Source organism: Rhodnius prolixus, unplaced genomic scaffold (assembly GCF_049639745.1).
Source record: "Rhodnius prolixus isolate KJV_2025 unplaced genomic scaffold, Rpr scaffold_11, whole genome shotgun sequence".
Lineage (NCBI taxonomy): Eukaryota > Metazoa > Arthropoda > Insecta > Hemiptera > Reduviidae > Rhodnius > Rhodnius prolixus.
The window spans coordinates 9,647,145-9,665,914 of NW_027411625.1; the positions used below are offsets into that span (position 1 = coordinate 9,647,145).

At 32.3% G+C, this 18,770-nt stretch overlaps 1 protein-coding gene across 14 annotated transcripts in view; it reads left to right on the top strand.

Moving 5' to 3' along the window:
• The window catches only part of fne (ELAV like RNA binding protein found in neurons), a 113,184-nt gene that overhangs the window by 41,061 nt on the left and 53,353 nt on the right, over window positions 1-18,770 (top strand). For 7 of the 14 annotated variants that reach the window (XM_074137805.1, XM_074137809.1, XM_074137806.1 and 4 more), the window contains 3 exons: window positions 1,292-1,330; window positions 4,861-5,092; window positions 16,545-16,586. In XM_074137805.1, the coding sequence (XP_073993906.1) occupies window positions 1,292-1,330; window positions 4,861-5,092; window positions 16,545-16,586 (313 nt within the window). The remainder of the gene's footprint in view (window positions 1-1,291; window positions 1,331-4,860; window positions 5,093-16,544; window positions 16,587-18,770) is intronic. The other 7 variants (XM_074137808.1, XM_074137815.1, XM_074137811.1 and 4 more) reach the window with 5 other exon arrangements.

Below are 18,770 nucleotides of genomic sequence, written 5' to 3' on the forward strand. Positions count from 1 at the left end.
TAGAAAATTTGGTCTTCTTGAGCTTTAAATCTTTCGGCGGCACTCATCATCTAAGGTTGATCTAAGGTGGCGACCTCTTGCAAATCTATCACCTCCTTGCTTAAGCTATTTTATTGGAATGAATTGAACCTTATCAGACTTATTAAGCTTCATACAATACTTATTGGCTCTGAAGGTCAAAGTGTTTAATTTCCAATTTTTCATTGTATGAATTTTTTCTTCATTTTTTGGTCCACGTACAGTTGATGAAGAATGACTATTGATTGTAAGACCACTTTTTGCCATTCCTTGCGTTTGCATCCAAAAAAGTTTCAGCACCCCAGTAATATTTTGAACATCGAAATCTTACTGCTCAAAACTTGTTTTAGGATTGATCAAATGGTGGATAACGCTGGGTCTATTTTCAAGCAAGAGGTTATCTTTCCTGTATCATAGCCTTTGAGTACATGAAACGTTCAAAGGATGAAATATTTCATTAGTGATTTCAGATAACTACTCATTACTCTAACTGCTAAACATTTTGTTGTGAATGTGTGTGTGTCCTTATCAGAGTCTCTGATTGTATACGGAGAAGTAGGTACTACTTACAAGTAGAGGTTATACATGGTGAGTGACTGTTGCCATCTTGAGCTGTGATGATATGGTTGTACTTTTGGTTTTGTATGTCAGATCTGTAATTGATTAAGGAAAGATCTTTGACTACTTATTTTATTCCTAAATCTATTTCTTTTGTTGATTCATATTTAAAGAATGCAACACCCGAGAGTGTTTTGAATAACAAAAGTAAAAACAATATTAATGATGCGCTACAGCGCTCAAACATTCATTCAACACCAGCAATCTTGGATTGAGGGCAAAGAAAATTAAACTAGATAAATATATTAGAAATGATGCACTTAGCCAAGCGTCGTACCTCATTGAATCACTGAACGATCACATTTATTTAAACCAAAAGATATCAAGACCATGTGATAGAATCAACTACTAAGGCAGCGGCAACAGTCTGCTATTGCAGTCACTTTATTATCCGCGTATAGAAACATTTGACCGTTAGAAAAAAATGAGTTTTAAATCCTACACGCCACAATCCTGTGTTCAAAATATAAAACAGAATTTTTCTTATTTCTTTCCCAATACATCAGGGGGAAATAATCGCGAATTTTCGTCTATCCCACTCGAGCGCTTTATTATTCATTATTATTTATTTTATTTATTTTGTATGATTTCATTTATTTTTTATTTTATTTTATTTTATAATTAGCCACTTAGCTGATTATCTTTTCTTTTTCAGTGCGCCAATTCGTTGGGGGAGGTGCCGATAATGTCCCTTGTAAGTACAATTTTTTTTTTGTTTTAATTTAATTTTAATTTTTTAATTTATATATTATTTTCACCATTATAAGTTTTAGTTGATTTTTTATTAATTTATTTTCGTACTGATAATGAAACTATTAAGGCAATTAACGCGAGTGGGTCTTCTCTCTAGTGGATAGGATGTGATTCTGAGTGTTTAGCAAAATAGTTGCGCCAATCTTTCACGTCTAGAGATGGAAAATTTGAAACTATTTAGCTTTTTATTTTTCTTTTATTATGCTTATTTTTGCTAAATACTGCAAACAAATCACTGCTCTTGCTTGTAGGTGGATAAAAAAAAGAGTTTTTTTTTTTTTTAATCCATCTTTAAAATTAATGTTTGTGAATATTTCTGCACCCATACATGTTTTAGCTTTTGTAAAATTATTCAATTTTCTCTGAAAATTTATCCAAGACCAAAGCAAATTGTGTCGGATGGCGCTAAGTCGGTACTGAAGGGAGAGTTTAAACTAAGTTGGTTTCTATCAAGTTGTACATTTTTTTAGTCTTACGAGAGGTTTGAGGCTGATCGTTATCTTGCTAGAACAAAACTTTTTGGGTTCCTAATTTGGTGGTTTGACTTGACGATAAGCTAACAAGAAGCAATTGCTTTACTTTACTTCACAACTTGTTTGCTATATTTTTACTAAAACTGAACTAGTTTTCAATAAAAGTTTATGTAGTTATGGTGCTGGCAGTAAAGATTCAGGAATTCTTGGGAAAAATTTCGGAACTAAATACGTTTAAATTACTCCTTCATAGTCATTAAAATCGACTATTTCTCACATGTCTTTCTGGCGCCAATGTTTCTTTTTTTTTCTACTATCAGATCATTGATTCCAGCCTCAGGATCACTCCAGTAAATCCACTTTTTAAGATTTTTTAAGAGAAGATAGCAATTATCCATTTTTCTAACATTGAGGTAGGGTTGATGTGACATTATCCTTCATCTACTCATCATGAATGAAACAATTATCTTTGCTATATTTGGATATGACATCTACTTTAACTTTCTGCTCTCTTATTTCTCCTGAAGTGCAAGAGTAGTTGAGGATTTGAATCGACAGCTTTCGTATTGAAGAAGCCTCATCAAAGTGACCTTATTTTCTAAGGTCACTTTAAGGACCTGTCTTTATAATCGAAGATTGCAACTCTACTGTTACATGTTTGCATCCTATGCTGGGCAGTACGCTGATTAAGGGCTGGTTGCCCTTCGATTCCATAGTTGCATACTTAGTTTCAGCAGTTGCATTGTTTTCATTTTTCTGTAGTAAATAGATGGTAAGTAACAGTCGTCAGGTTTTTTGAATAAACCAACAGTTAAACTGGCTATTTGAAGTTGAACAAAATATGTGTAGAGTTACTCCATTACAAGTCTAAGATTAATATTATGAGGTGTTTACAAACATCAGCTATACAGATTAAACATCAGATGGTTACAAAGTCTGTAAAACTTAATAAGTAGAAAAACATGTGTTTTCTGCTTATTACAGGCATTAATATAATCGACTTTCCATTTTTACTTTATTACAGGCGTTACTATCATCACGATTCAATTTTTAATTAGAACAGGCATTATTATTCATTTTTCTATTCAATTTTTTTCTTGACTGTAGGTACCATTTTCCATTATTTCAAATAACAATCAGAGTATTTAAAGGAAGTACCCTACCAGCCTTTACAGTAACCACATACTTCCAAGAGCTAATCATCTAAATTCACCCTTGCACATTCTTAACAGGCACCTGACCTTATTGTTATTCTTTGGCACTTAAGATTTGTCTTAACCACATCTGCTGATGCAAACTTTTTTGATTCTATTCTTCTTCTTGACTAAGGAAATCCGCCTTTCTACTGTATCGTTTGCCAACTTAACTACCGGTCTCTAAAATAATAATAAGTGATCTTGTTACGGGCTCCTTAGTTTTTTGCGATTTTGTCGTAAACGGCTTCAAAGATTTTCTTCACACTTCGAATCTATTTGCCGTCTAATAACCTTTCTAAGTTCTTTAAACTAGATTTTTTTAAGAGTACTCGGGGAAGCATAACACGATTTGCATACCTATAAAGTTCAATTAAAGACTGTTGGTTTTGCTGCAATAAAATATTAGAAGCTACATTTATAGCATGATAGAATAGAATACCAAGTTTGAAGAAAAAAAGTTAAGTTGATGGATGTTCTATTTTACAGAGTAGATTTCTGTATGTTATTTTAATTTTCTTGAAAATGTCTCCTATGCTTTTACCTAAAATTAAGTGAACTGCTTAATTGTAAAACTGTTTTTATATAAAAAAATTTTCATGGAAAAATTATTTTGGCAGAAGTTCTGGGGAATGTCACTGTTCAGCGTAATTTTTTTTTGCAAATTCAAGGTAGCGCAGAAAACAGAAGGCGCTATACTGTGTTGGTGGACCCAATCATAGAGCTAGAGAAAATAGATAAACTTAAGAAGTAAGGAACTTCTAACTAGAGTCTCTGGCCACTATTTTCACAAAGCCTCTGTATCCTATTTGTATTTTATTAAATTTGAACAATTAGTATGTATATAACCATTTCCCAATATGCACTGTTTGGCAATATCCTCCATTTCTTTAATTGGAACCTTTTAATTTAACTTAACTCATAAGTTCATATTCGACTTAACTGTATACTCAAGATTGTGGTAAAATAAAGGGTCTCAGGTTATATCCAATGAATGGAAGCTATAAATAAACTAAGTTGTACAGCATCAATTTCAAAAAAATCCAGCATAATAATCATTTTAAGTAGGACAGTAATTGTTCTGAAAAAGCAGCATAGTGAAGTCCATTGTTTCTGGAATCTGTTATTCTTTCTTGGAACTAAACATTTGGTTAGACTTGTAGACATTTTGTTAATTTCAAAAGTATATTGATGTTGAGAAAATCGAACATTAATTTGGCAATTTTCCCCTTATTCTTGACATCTTGGATGGGAAAACTTGATTAATAAATGATAAATGGACGTCTGTATCCTATCTTAAAAATTTAAAGTATGCGGGAAAATATTTTTTTGCGAAAGTTAAATCCAGATCAATACCTAAAATTAACACGGCTGTTGAGATTAGGAAAGATGTGCATAGTTTTTGAATCTTGCAATTTGTAGTTGAATGTAGCACTATGTAGTTTTTTTTGTTATTTTTTTGAGCACGACACAATAAAATATGAGAATATGCATTAAAATTGTTCTTTAAAGGTTTAGAAGAGGTAAAACTGAAACAAATTTTTTTGTGAAGTATGTGGTTGTAAATTGCATGCCTTACGTCTCAAGATTCAAAATACGCCACTGAATAGAGCCACATCAGTTTAAGATAGCTGAAAGTTTCAGTGAAATTCAATATTAGAAGAAAGAGGTTAGGGTGAAAACTGTGAAGGAAATTGGCCGCCGTGAAAAAATCTCGTACGAGTATGATTACCTCTCGAGATTTTTTGGTTTAAACATTTTTATAAAACTTTTTTTAACAAACTCAGTCATGAATTTAATTGTAGGTCTTTCCAAAGGTGTTGGCTTCATACGTTTTGACCAGAGAGTAGAGGCCGAACGTGCTATCCAGGAGCTAAATGGCACCGTGCCCAAAGGATCTACCGAGCCCATCACTGTCAAGTTCGCCAACAATCCCAGCAACAACAACAAGGCGCTGCCTCCGCTAGCCGCATATCTGACGCCACAAGCCGCCCGCAGATTTGGCGGACCAATCCATCATCCCACTGGCCGTTTCAGGTATGGAATTTTCGTCTAGTCCAATTCATTTTATTTATTTATTCTTATGTTTTAAAGACATAAAGACACATACAATTAAAGAACGTAATCAAATCCAAAAAGGAAGCTAAGGTCCGTTCATTTCTGCAGACATTGAACGTATGCATCAAATGTCTCCGCTGTGATGAGCCTAGATTAGAAACTAAAAATCCCCATTAAATTTGTTTAATAATTAAGGAAAAACTTTTGTATTTTATATGATTGCTTAAAGATTCAGTAAGTTCGACACTATGAATTTGTTATTTTCAACTGTTTGAAATGAGCCAGACAAGCAAATCGTGACTTGATCTCCTAGTTCAGTGTTTCCTTTATTTGAAAAATAATGTCCCAATCATTTTTAATACCTGCATTAAGTTTAATTCCCGATGAATCCCAATTTTTTTTTTTTTTTTTTGCAAGAAAGCATTGCGCATTTGTAATATTGTTGCTCATGTGCGGCATAAAAGATTATGCATGTGCACAGAGGCTTGGATCAGGTACGGAGAGAATAATAAAATGAGAGTCAACTTTAGAAATTTTGGATACCACTTTTAAATTAGTTCATTTCATTTCCTTGGGGTTCCATGGATTTTAGTGGGGTAAATGCAGCAAAGAAAAATGTATGTTCAAAGCTGGTTTCAGCCCCGGTTACCAACCATTGGCCAAAAATTTCTTATTCATTATCAAGAACAACATGACTTATTTTGAATTTTCTTACTAAGACCCGATAACAAAGGATAAGTATCCTGGTCTTGCATGCCATCTAATGGCAGAATGTGAACCATTTTGTGCCTTTTGATGACTGGAGGCACAATCTGGAATTCATTTGAGAAAAGAAAACTTATCCATGTTGCTCTGTTCAAACAGGCCAACTCCATTCATGCTTGTTGAAAGGTTTTGCACCTTTCATCATTGATCAAATCAATTCATTTGATCATGGAATGACAAATCAGCCTCGTTCATCCTTCGTTGAAGAACTTGATAAACCCCGCGAAGGAGTTGGGGATGATATTTATAGAAATTTAAAACTTTTCGGGTTTTGAACTCAATGTAAGTTTCGAAAAATGTCTGCGAAATTAGTTTTCATTCAATGAGATGAAAGGTCTCCTTTGTTTGTATGCTGATGTTAACAGTTCTCTTCTGAGAATGAGTTAACATTTGAAGAGTTAATTGTCTAACTTCTCCCTCTCATACCGGTAATGGTAAAAAAAATAAACTTAAAATTTGTCGGAATGGCACTAGACATCGGGAGTAAAATAAAATAATAATATAAAGAAAGAATTTTGAGAGAGTTATTAAATTGGAGTTCAAAATGGGCGAAATGTTCCGATTATTTTTTTAAATCCAAGTTTATTTTCAGAAATCGGATCTAATGGGGGTTCTGGTAAAACTGGCAAGTCACGCTTTCTCAGAAATTTCGTTTCTTTGTAACGGAACTATATCAAATTGGTGCCGACTCATATTTAGTAAAAATTCGAAGTTTAAACGTTTGGAAAAAATAGAAAAATTGTATTACGAGAAAGGCATGTGAGTGTTCATTTTTTCTTTTCTTCCTCCTGAAGCGAATTTTTTCAGATTTGCGGGCTGGCACAATAATTATTGCTGCATTTGTGTGCTTGTCTTTGTCAGCCGTCTGCATGTTAGTGCAATGAAATATGCAATTGGCTGCTGCATTTAATGCTTCACTTAAGCTGGCAGAGTGCAGCGGGTAGTGGTCTTCAATAGAATTGGCGGCTCATGAGTAAATTTCTTTCTCTATGTGCAGATGAGCGCGTTGATGATACATTCCCTTCGAATAAACTGAAAAAAGTTCCTGTTGTGAAATGTCATATAGTGAAGAGTAAAGGTGAAGGGATGATAAAGAACGTAAGGTTGAGAAGTGTGTTCAAGCCTTGAGCCGTCAATTCTACTTGTCACACTTTTTTATATCTAGATGACAATTTGTGCGGTATAATTTAAATCAGCCTGAACTGAATCTGAACGTTTGTATCAATATCTGTAGAAGCTTTAGGTTGAATGTTGAAGTGACATATATTTTGGAAATGTTGGTAAATTAACTTGGTCGAATTTAGAACGTTCAATCTCTGTAAATATGGACGGGTCTTAAAAGTATTTAACGTTTGATTGAATTGCTACATTAGTATAGGCGATATCTTGTGAGACACACGATTTTATCCACAATGCTGGACAATATCAGTGGTTTCATCCGTCATAGCATGCTTGTTTTTCTTTCTTTCTGACTATCTTTTCTGAGTTTCACTCATGTTCAGTTCATCAGGTTTTAGTAGATAAAATTGACTTTCACTTATAAAGCATTGTCATTTTGTCATTCTAGCAACTGACTACTACATTGATTGAAGCTTGTTTGAGATCTCTGAGACTCGCTATTGGTCCTAAACTTTATGTGAATCAATCTTATAGCAATTTACAAGCGCTTTCTAGCGTCATCAGTTTGCAGAGCAGATATGTGGATACAGGGTAGAAACTTTAAAAATGTAAACCAAATTCCTCTAAAAAATAAAAAGAGAAGAACCAACTTCTGAAGGTAATTGAAAAAATTGAAACTGATCTGAATGAAAGGAAACAAAGCTTGCTGTGACGAATGAAATTTTGCTATATAAGCAATTTTTTTTTATTGTCTTGTGACTATTGTACATTGTTTTGATACATTTTTTCTTTTAATTTTCTATTTATTAGGGTGAGTCAAAATGCATTCATTTTTACATTGAATTTTTTAAAAAAAAATTTTTAGGATGTAGGCTAGGTCTGAGAACCATGGTTTGCTGAAGAGGTTAAACTAACAATAGAAATTTTTGGCACAAACCTAGTAGCACTGTGGTTCCTTCGACCTAAATGTGACTTCTCAATGTTACTGCAATTATTACGATTCTAATTAACAAATTTTATATAATTTTTTTCTACAAACTTGAAATATTTAGTAAAACATTTTAAGTTCCTGAAAGCCGATTCTTCAAAATTCCCAAGTGCTGCCTCGCTAAAATCGAAATTCTTCCATAAAAACGTTTCAAAAATAAAAAAGGTATTAGCCTGGCGTGGAACACTCACACGACTTTCTCTTACATAAAATCAATGTCAAAAATGTTTCAAATTAAAGTGATATGTATCTGTGTAGTTATTATTCCAAGTTTAAAGAAAATCAATGTAGCCAGTACTGTGAAAACTTAAAAATTCAATTTTTTAATGTCGCACTTTGTGATGAATAGCTTATTAGGCGTATTGGGCACTCTTTAACACCACTAATGTTAACCAGTATTGTAACTTTTCCTGATAAAATGTTAGTAAAAACATCTACGGAACTCGGCCTGTAGTTCTCATTTTACCTGTCTAATCTCTATTTACGCTTCTGTACACGGAAAGACTGTTTATACAGGATTGGATCGGTAGAATATATTGAAAGAACATTTTAAAGAGAGCTTGAGGATCTCTTCTCCTCATGTTTCCTTAGAAACATTTTGAAAAAAAAGGAAGAAATAACTTATAAATCTAGTAATTAAAGTGGCACTCATCCAAAAACCCATTTCTCATCAAATGTCACTGTTATTATTATTTAGTCAAAGTGTCATCCACATATGTTGGTGTTTTGAAAAGTCAGTATCTAAAATCATTAGCGCCCAATGCACCGTCAACCTCGATATGTTCTGTCGGTGCAAGCAGTATTAACCGGCACCGGGCTGTGAGCTGTAGGGCCTTTAGGAAGAGAAATTATAAGACCAGTTAGGTAACTATATCTGTACCTAACTTCTGCGTGGGAATTAGAGAAGTTGGCAAGTACCCATTTGATTGGCGGGCTTTTAAGGTTCATACGCACCATCTTAACATCTCCTGTGCTTATTTCCAATTTGATATGGCCAATCCTTATCCTTATCTTTAGACAATGCCAGTTTTGTGTATGTGCCCGATAATTCTGCTTGGATTGGACTCATCTACTCCCCATAAAGCCTCATGAACTCCACTTGGTGGCCCCTTGTTAAATGCATCAATTTTTTTCTTAATTATTCTACATGTAAAACAGGACAGTCCAGGTTTTTTGAAAAAGCTTCTCAATAAAGTGCTTTTTTGAAATTTGACTTGATATGTTTTAAAACATTCTTCACCGTTCAAAATATTGTGATAATATCAGACCAATCAAATGCATTTATTAAGTGCATCGGTTATAGAGAAGTGCGTGCCACTTCCTAAATTGGAAAGACAATAAAGTCACTGTACCAGATTTTTAGGTTGCTTTTCAATTGCACTACCGTAGGAGTAAAGCAGCTTAATTAAATACCTTATTTCGGAGCTGTACTGTCTTATTATTATTATGAGTAATCGTACTATAATTTTGGAAAGTTTAAATCCATTTGGGAATTCTCGTCAGAAAATTTATGTTAGAAGTCTTCCGATTTTATTTTTGTTTTTCGTTTTTTGTGAGTGTCTAGGTATGCATTTATATGTCTGTGTCTATGTTAAGTGAAAGTGCAAAAACCAAAATAAGTATATAAATAACAAGGAAAAATAAATATTTAGTACTATTAAGTTTCACTACATATGAAACAAAAGGTGTGCAAATTCACACAACTTTCTCTTACTGTGTATAAAGAGTGAATTTATAAATATTATGTTTTCAAAATTCTGGGTTAAAGATTTATGATTAGGTCTACATTATAAGGAACTCGGTTTGTTTGCTTCCCATTCTTTCCAACATAAACAGCAATGAAAGTTACGTATTATCCCCAGAAATGAAATAAATAATAATGATAATAATTTTTTTAAAAAAATCATTTAAGTGGGTTCATCGGTTAAATAGGTTTTTCCAAAACCTTTTTGATGGGAAAGTGTTAGAGAACCTAAAAATGAAATATCAGATATGACATTCCTGCGATTTTCCATTTTTAAGTTATGATGATGACCATGAACACACAAAAAAAAACTCCGGTGATCTCAAAACATATATTTCTTATGAAAACTTAAAATTTAAAAACGGCACGATCGTAATACTGCCACTTATGAGGGGTAAGAGAAAGTTATACTGTTTTCTTACACCTTGCGTATTAGAGTACACTAAAATTACTTTTCAAAAATTTCGTTATCCCCACCATAGCATATAATTGCTAAAATAACAATCCATAAAACTAACCTAAAGAGTATCCGTGGCATAACTTTTTTTTATGGGATTTCCGCGTTGAAATCCAGTATACGTTAACCACTGAGCTAATCTCTTCCTTCATTTAGAACGTTAAAAGTAAACTTATCCCACTCATTATCAAAAATAATAGATTTCATAACAGCGCGAGCGATCTTTAAATAAGTCCTTGACTAAACCAGTTTAACCTAAAGTTCTGTGTGAGAGTTCGAGTGGAGTTACTTAGTAGATTAATAGTTTTGAGCTTTCGGCACACAACAAAATGTTAAGAAAATAAAGTTTTCCATCCGGAAATGCATTTTTGTGTCCCATAAAAACTAAAAAAAAAAAGAAAAAAAAATTTATGCACCGTGTGAGAAAATTGTGGTAAGAAAATTTTATTTATGAAACATTTTTTGCCATTTTCGCAAAACATTCTCTCTGTCCCTGCAGTAAGAGAAAGTGTATGATCATTCCGATCAAAATCCATCATATACCAATAATTGAACTGAACACTCACACGACCTTTTTTTAATAAAATCTTCAAGATTCAAACTTCGAATTTTCTTACATATTGAATTTTTCTGAACAATTAAATTGTGCAGCCATACAAAAGACAATTTATAGGGAATGCCTACCCCTACCACACCTCCTGAATAGGCCATAATTTACTTGTTAGACAAATAGTAACAATAAAAGTTAATAGTTATATGAATGTTGTAATGTATGCACAAAGTTTATAGAAAATCGTAGGAGCTATTTTACAGAAAATCTCAACAATGCGAAAAAGTTAAATAAAAAATACTGTCATGTGATGGATTTTCTGGTTGTGCGATTTTTTTCTCGCTTAGTTTCTGTCAGGTTCCAGAGGGTACTTAAAATAAATATATAGTTTACTTCCTTCAATTTCTTGTTTTTAGCTAGTGTCCTCAACGCAAACACACACACACAAACAGAAGCCATTCCCGAAAAACTTCTTTATTGGACTCAGGGGTCCCAAAACGAATATTTCTGGAGAAAATTAAGTATTCAGTATTAGATGTGTTGCAATACTTTCCTTAACTGTAAGGTCCTAATGGTATACCATGTTGGGCATAAATTTTACATGACTGCGACCACACATATAACAGCCCTATGCCAAACTGTTAACGCAGTTTTTAAAGACTCGCTCACAGATGTTTCAGATCTCAGGAAATAATCTTCAGTGATCTAGTCAGTCAGTAAAAATTCCAAAAATTTTGAAGAATATTGTTTCAGTTAGAATTGTAATAATTGCAGTAAGAGAAAGTCGTGTGGGTAGTATGGCAGTCCTGTTGGGGTTTGACGAGATTAGGTTTAGCACTTAGTGCTGCTGAGATCATTTATAAAACGCGGAGGTTAATAGATTCCAGATCGTCATCTTCTCCGACTCCAAGCCGTTGTGGCTGCTAAAACATGAGGACAATTCTTGACCAGTGGGATTTTTTGGACATAATGTCGAGAATTAGTAGACAAAACTAGGTGTCCTGTGGCATTCAGAACGGCGGCTGATTTCAGTTCTCTAGAAAATAAAAGTTTATTTACACACCCCATTTATTGGGTTTAGTTATTTTATTACGGGCATCCCAATATAAATGTGCCTTATATTAAAAATGTTGCTAGTTTTTCTTGCTGATATTTGTCTCTCAGATGAAAGTTCTGGAAACGCTTCAAGATATGCTCCAGTCATAGGTTCTCATAGCTAAGTGGACAGTCAAGGTTTCTAGCAGTTCCAGTTCAAAAAGTGGGTGCGTAATCATGGATGTAGCAACTTTTTCGAGGAAAGATACACTGATAACATGTGAAAAATCTCTCAAAATTCATGATAGAAAACAATCAAAAAAGACTTGAGTTGAAAAGATGCTCTAAATTTGGCGATGAACAAGAGGCCTATTGAATCGCTGTAGCTAGGCTATCTGCCCATTCCTTACATAATATCGATTTTCAAAAAATATATTTAGGTTCACTAAAATAGATCAATTTTAAAATTAAATAGTGCCTTAGATTTTTTATTCCAACATGAAAAGCTAACTGCTGTACTGAAGGAATGTGATAAAACTTTAAAAAATATAAGTGCATCTTTTTTTTTTTGTAATTGCTCTCTTGCTGAGCCCCAATATTTAAACGCCGTCATCATATAACTTTATTTTAAGAATAACTACGAAAATTCCAAATTTTAAAAATTGGACTGCCTTCACTTTTTTCTTAACTACAAGCCTCTACAATTCACTGTCAATTGACAATATTGTTCTATTAAGAGAAACACTTTTCTCAGTCCGGTCAGTGTTCTGGAAGGCTATTGGCGATAAATGACTATACATTTAAATGCATATTAAAGCAACAAATATTAACAAAAGAGGGAGTTATGAAATTAAAAAAATGTATCAAAATATTTACTCCCGTAACTTAACTTCATAATAAATATGAAACGGAGCGAAATAGAGTTTTTTTTCCATCTATAAAATATAAACTCTAAAATGGATGTATATTATAGAATACGTATATGGTCCAAGATTTTCAGTTCTTAAGTGGGTGAAATATTTCAGGCAAAGTAGGTTGGCCATTACATTCACATTTTTATCACATTATTCTTGAACAGAGGAGTATTTCTTCTCATCAATATTTCTGAATAATTTTTTGTTATTTATTTATCTGTTTAAAACGGTTTCAACATCAAAGTAAGGTCATTCGCGCCAGTGTTAGGCAAACTTTAGTTATTATTTATTTTTAATCGTAATGACTGAATTAATCAGTGCGATTACGATTAAAGATTTAATCACACACAATTTTTGTGGTGAGTTAGTGTTAAATCATTCAGTATTTGATGGCTAATTTAGTCATTAAGAATTTGGAATTAATAATGACTAAGTTTGTCTAACAATAATTGGTGCCTGATGCCTTCTCAGTGCACTGCCGGCCTCTGAAAGTGTTCTCTCGTTACAGACAGCACTATCCATCTCTAGACGAGGTGAGCTGTAAAGGTACTTAAAAGAGAAAATCTCAACATGGCACTTGTGGATTTGAATCTGGGACCTCCGACTAGTAATTCTCTCGCACTACTAACTGAGCTAATTTTTTTCCTGATTACAATAGTTATTCATTATTATTTTGGCACCATTATCGTTATTTGCAACTACTAGAATCTAGTAATCGCCAAAACTTATTCCTCTGGTAAACTATTAAGTGTTTTTCAATCTCCATAACAATAATTGATTTATTATTCAATAGACCTTTAAACAGTTAATGTTTCCTTGCATTGGGAAATTAAATTAATACAATTTAATTTTAATTAAAAATATTTTTAATTAATGAAAATACTTTTTTTAAATTAAAAACTTCCTTGGTAGGATGACAGTAGTTAGGTACTGAATAATCATAATTCTAGTACAATCAGAGGGCAACAGTTAAAAAGGAGTCTTGTTTAAGAAATTAATTATAAGTAAATACATGGGCCACTTTAAGAGCTTTTGAACTAGAGCCAGCAAGCAATATAACTTCTTTTGAGCAAAATTTAGTAATTACTAATTCTTATAATTTAGTTATCAAAATTAAGGAACTGTCATGTCAACATTTTTCATGTCTCTGTCACGTACTAGATTAGACCCCCAACATGCTTCTTTTGGCTGTGGTGCCTGACAAAAAATAGTAATCTAATTGCTGGTTTTAACTTTTTGTCGCTAAACAAAAGTGTAATACTTAAGTATTTACTTTTAATTGAATTATTGTACAGTTGACAAAGAAAAACAAAGTAAATGGTCTGTGTGGGTATGTGTAGAATATCTGAACATATGAAAAATCGCTCCAGTCCATTTTCCTATAATATATTGTTCTATGTTTTTTGTAGTATTAATGAAGATTAAATGAGAGGCTGAAATTCCGAGTTTGAAGAAAATGGCTTGACCATTAGTGCGTATTTCTTAAAATATTTTCAGTTTTTTTTTATTTGGTAGTTTCCTCTACAACCACTTATCCTTTTTTCTTTACCTTTTTTTCCAGGATAATTTATTTTATGGAAGTCCTTGGGGAGGAGCGGTAGATACTTAAGTTCTTTTTCTCTGATTTTACGTTATTACCATCGATGTAATATTAATAAGAATTAAATGTGTTGCTATATGCTCGTAATTCGGAATTTAAAGAAAATCTATTATCCGGACTAAACATTTCTTGAACGATTTTTTTAACCATTCCTGCATCCCTAAATATATTACATAGTCAATCGTTTTAATTATTTCAATGAAAATTGATTTTTAAGGAGGATGTTGAAGCACTTACTTCAATGAATATTGATTCTGAGGAGGATGTTTAGAGTCATGCTTCCCTAAAATATACTCTTATTGTAGTGAATCTATATATTGAAGCCAACTCATTTGTTCAATTTGAAGTGTGAAGAAAAGGTTGAGAATTGTAGTAAGAGAAAGATGTGTGATAAACTCACACCAATTTTTGTTTTATTGTTTTTTTCTCGAAGATATCCATCTTCGATATCGATATCGATCTGCTATTTGTGCTTCGCGACATCATTTATCCCCTGCGGTGCCTGTACGTACGATAAGGACGGTTTAACGTCGAATTGAAATTACAAATTTGAAGAATATGTGGCCAATTTATTAGAATCGTAATAATTGCAGTAAGACAAAGTCTTGTATGAGTGTTTCACACCAAATGTATTGTTTTATTATTTAATTTTAAAAAATTTGAAATAAATTTAAACATTTTAGATTTTGTTTTGTTTGTATAGGTTTTTGAAAGATAATTGTTTATGTATATATTTGACAATTGTTTTGGAGCGGATGTGTGCCTTGATCAGTGTAACACTATGTGACGTTTTGAAGGCAGGATAAGAAGACTTCTCTGTGAGTAAGGACATTTAGGACACAATGTGGCTCTGTCCTAAGTCAAATTGTGCTGTACTCAGATGCTAAAGTTCAGATTAATCGTGGGTAGATCTGTCTAGCTTTCTTTCAACCGTCTGTAACTACGTCAGCCTTACAAAACCTTAGCGGAGGCGTTGAGAATGATCTTACAGCTTTTAAAAGCGGACCCTTTTAGGTCGCACAGCATTAGGGAACTCATGAACTCCTTTCACTATGTCAGATGCAGGCCCAGTGTGATACAATCCTCAGAACTGTACTTTTATAGTGCGCATGCATTGCTACTTTTGTATAATCTCTCTAAATGATGACTCATCTTCCAAACCACACTAGCACCTTGGCACACTTTTTTGGTTGTTTAAACCAACTACAAAGTTTAGGAAAAATGATTAATAGACTATTTTTCATCCCTGAAAAACATTAAACGAAGTTATAAAGGGCCCAGATAATGTTTCGCAAGTTTAATATAAGCAGTCTTTCTCTGCTAGGAGATTTCCTTAAGCTTTTAAAATTTGTTTCATTTCTCTCCTACATCTCTACATAGCAAAACAACAACAAAAAAACAAATATTTCAAGTTTGTAGTAATAGACCTCACCAGTGACTGAAGTTCTATTAAAAAAGTTCCAAAACTGTGAAAAAATCAAAATAAATAATAATAAATAAATATGAAAATTGCGATTTATTCCGTTGAATTTCCTTCAGAGAACTATCTTTTCTTGTATATACACTTTACCCATCTCTTCCACTTACAAGTCTTTAAACGCAATTTCACTAACCAATAAAAAAGGTCCTGCTTTAAACACTCACGAATGTTGATAGCCCAGTGGGCTGAAATGGCACGTTTTGTCAGACTGAAAGAATCAGAACTGTGAGAAGGGAGAAGATTGCTGGCGTAGATTACCTATCTTGGTTTTATTTAGCGACGCGGCATTTTCTGTGATATACGAATATTTATATTATTACTTTTTTCTCACTTAATTTTTTATTAAAAGAGGGAAGAAAATCACTATGCATTTAGCAAAATCTAAAATTAATGGTTTTTAGCGCCCAGCTTCTGAGTTTAAGAATATTTGCTTCTTGGGCACTGGAAATATTTCGCCCAAGTCAATTTTTTTAATTCTGCCTGCCTTTTTATTTTTTCAAAGCTGTAATATTTTCGGTAGTAAACAGTCACATCAGTAAAAGTACCACACAGCTGAAAAAGCCTCACATTCGTCCCACAAATAATTATTTGCCAATTGTATAAAGACAATATTTTTCAAGACTAGTAAACAACAAAAATAATTTCAAATATGCGGAATGAGAGGAAAAATACAAATTTATTTTCTTTAATTTTATTATTTTTTTTTCGTTTGTTACTTTTTTGAGTTGATTTCTTGATAGGGTGTTTGTGAAATGATGGTGTTATTTGGTCTGTTCTAGTACGGGCAAGACAGTGCTAGCTATTAACAAAGGCCTGCAAAGGTTAGTATTCTCATTTGTGTGATTTTTTTCACAAGTCATTTTCCTTATATTTTCCTAATTTTTCTTTATTTTCATTTTCCTTTTAACGCTTTATTTTTATTTTACATTATTTTATTTGTTTATATTGTTTTTCATAGTTTGATTTTTTTTTTGTTAATTTTATGTATACATATTTTTCAAACATAAAATAACGTATAATACATTGTGTTTTTTTAAAGTTGAAACTCTTCTAATCTGGCTTGAATCATTCTTTTCCCTCTTTTGAAAGGAAATATTGTATTCGTGCAGTTTATGTTTTCACCGGAATTTAACATGGTTTGGGTGGTCTCCCGTACGTGAAAAAATTTTTTTACTAATGTTAAGGAAGAATTAAATTAGTGGTTTCCCGCCATAATGAAATAGAGAGGTAGATCTATACATTTTACTGACGGTTTAATTTTTTTATTTGTAATTCTGAAGAATGCTGTTTTCCGTTTGGTTCCTTCTAATATAATTATTTAGTTCAGTATAATAATTATTATAGACAGTAATTCTAAATATTTTACTGACTATTTTCGCATCCAGGGAGTTGAAGGGATTTTTCCCCCTAAAAAGTTATGAAACCGATATGGTATTAAAAGTCATTGTACAGTCTATTATACAGCGTTTCTCAACCTTTTTGCCGAGCGACCCAACATATTTTTTAAAGCCGTACTGCGATTGTTTATTTTATAATTATAATATACAATAAAAAAAATTATTATCTCAGTTCGATAATTATTTATTTGGATCAAAATGATATATTTTATGTACATAATTATTATTTGAGTTCAAAATAAACTACATATTTTTAATTAAAAACAATAATTATTTCAAAAGTGTTTTCTTTCAAAAAAAAAAAGCATCATTTCTGTACTAAATGCAACCTAAATTATAAAAATTAATTATTCAAAATTTTATTCAAGGTTTACATGATTAATTTGAAATGATAGTCTATTTAGACAAATTCAGTAGATAGTTTGGTTTTATTTTTGTTTGCATGTATTATAAAAATAAGAACAAGTCCAGTAATAGCAACCAATAAAAATAGAAACAATATTTTTTTTATAATTAGTGTAGCATTTCTGACATCAGGTACTTTTTTTCTTTCTTTTACGCATTAGGAATTCATAAAAATTTAACGCGACATTAAGGTTGAGAAATCTCTGGACTTTGTAGCTGTTTATGAATTTCAGTCCTGAGACAAGATCAAATGTTTACATGCTCCTTCGTTCTTAAAGAAATCTACAGGGTGATCCATTTAAAACACACCAATCGCTAATAACGTTTTAGGAAAGCGGAATTCAGAAAAAACCCACGAAATAAACTGTATGTTTTTTTTCTATTTAGTTTTCAAATTTTCCACCCCCGATGCTGTATCTTGATTTTTGGCGGAGTTACGGCCAAAAAACTGATTGGAATTTCATAAGGACCACTGGTTTTGACAATGATTGTGAAAACTAAATAAAATATTGTAAAAAATGGCGTTAAACTCGTTTTGATTTCCCTAATATTTGTCGAGATATTTAAGATCAAAATTGCAATTTTATCTTATTTGTGATCGGTTTTCAATATTAATTTTCCATCAGAAATACACGTTTTGGGGCACCTCTGACTGCAAAAATTATTTGTGACGCAAAGAACAAAAATAATAATACGTAATTGAAGATTTTAAAGAATGTAGTGTAATGTAATGGTTGTGGAAAAACAGCATAAATTTGTTTTATCATCAAATAAAAGCAATCATCACATCATTTAATGTACCCCATATGCAAAGCCTCGTTCTTGACCACTAGACCAACACTCGCCCATCCTTGGCAAGATATTTTTACCCTAATCATAGGTTCAAGAAGTCTTGCATACAGGGTACATTCAAATGATGTGATGATTGCTTTTATTTGATGATAAAACAAATTTATCCTGTTCTTCCACAACCATTACATTACACTACATTCTTCAATTATTATTATTATTTTTGTTCTTCGAGTCACATATAACATTTTTTGTAGTCAGAGAACCTCCCAACACGTGTATTTCTGGTGGAAAATTAATATTGAAAACCGATCACGAGAGGACAAAATTGTAACTTTGATCTTAAATATCTCGATAAATATTTGGGATATCGAAACGTCGTCATTTTTCATAATTTTTTATGTAGTTTTCATA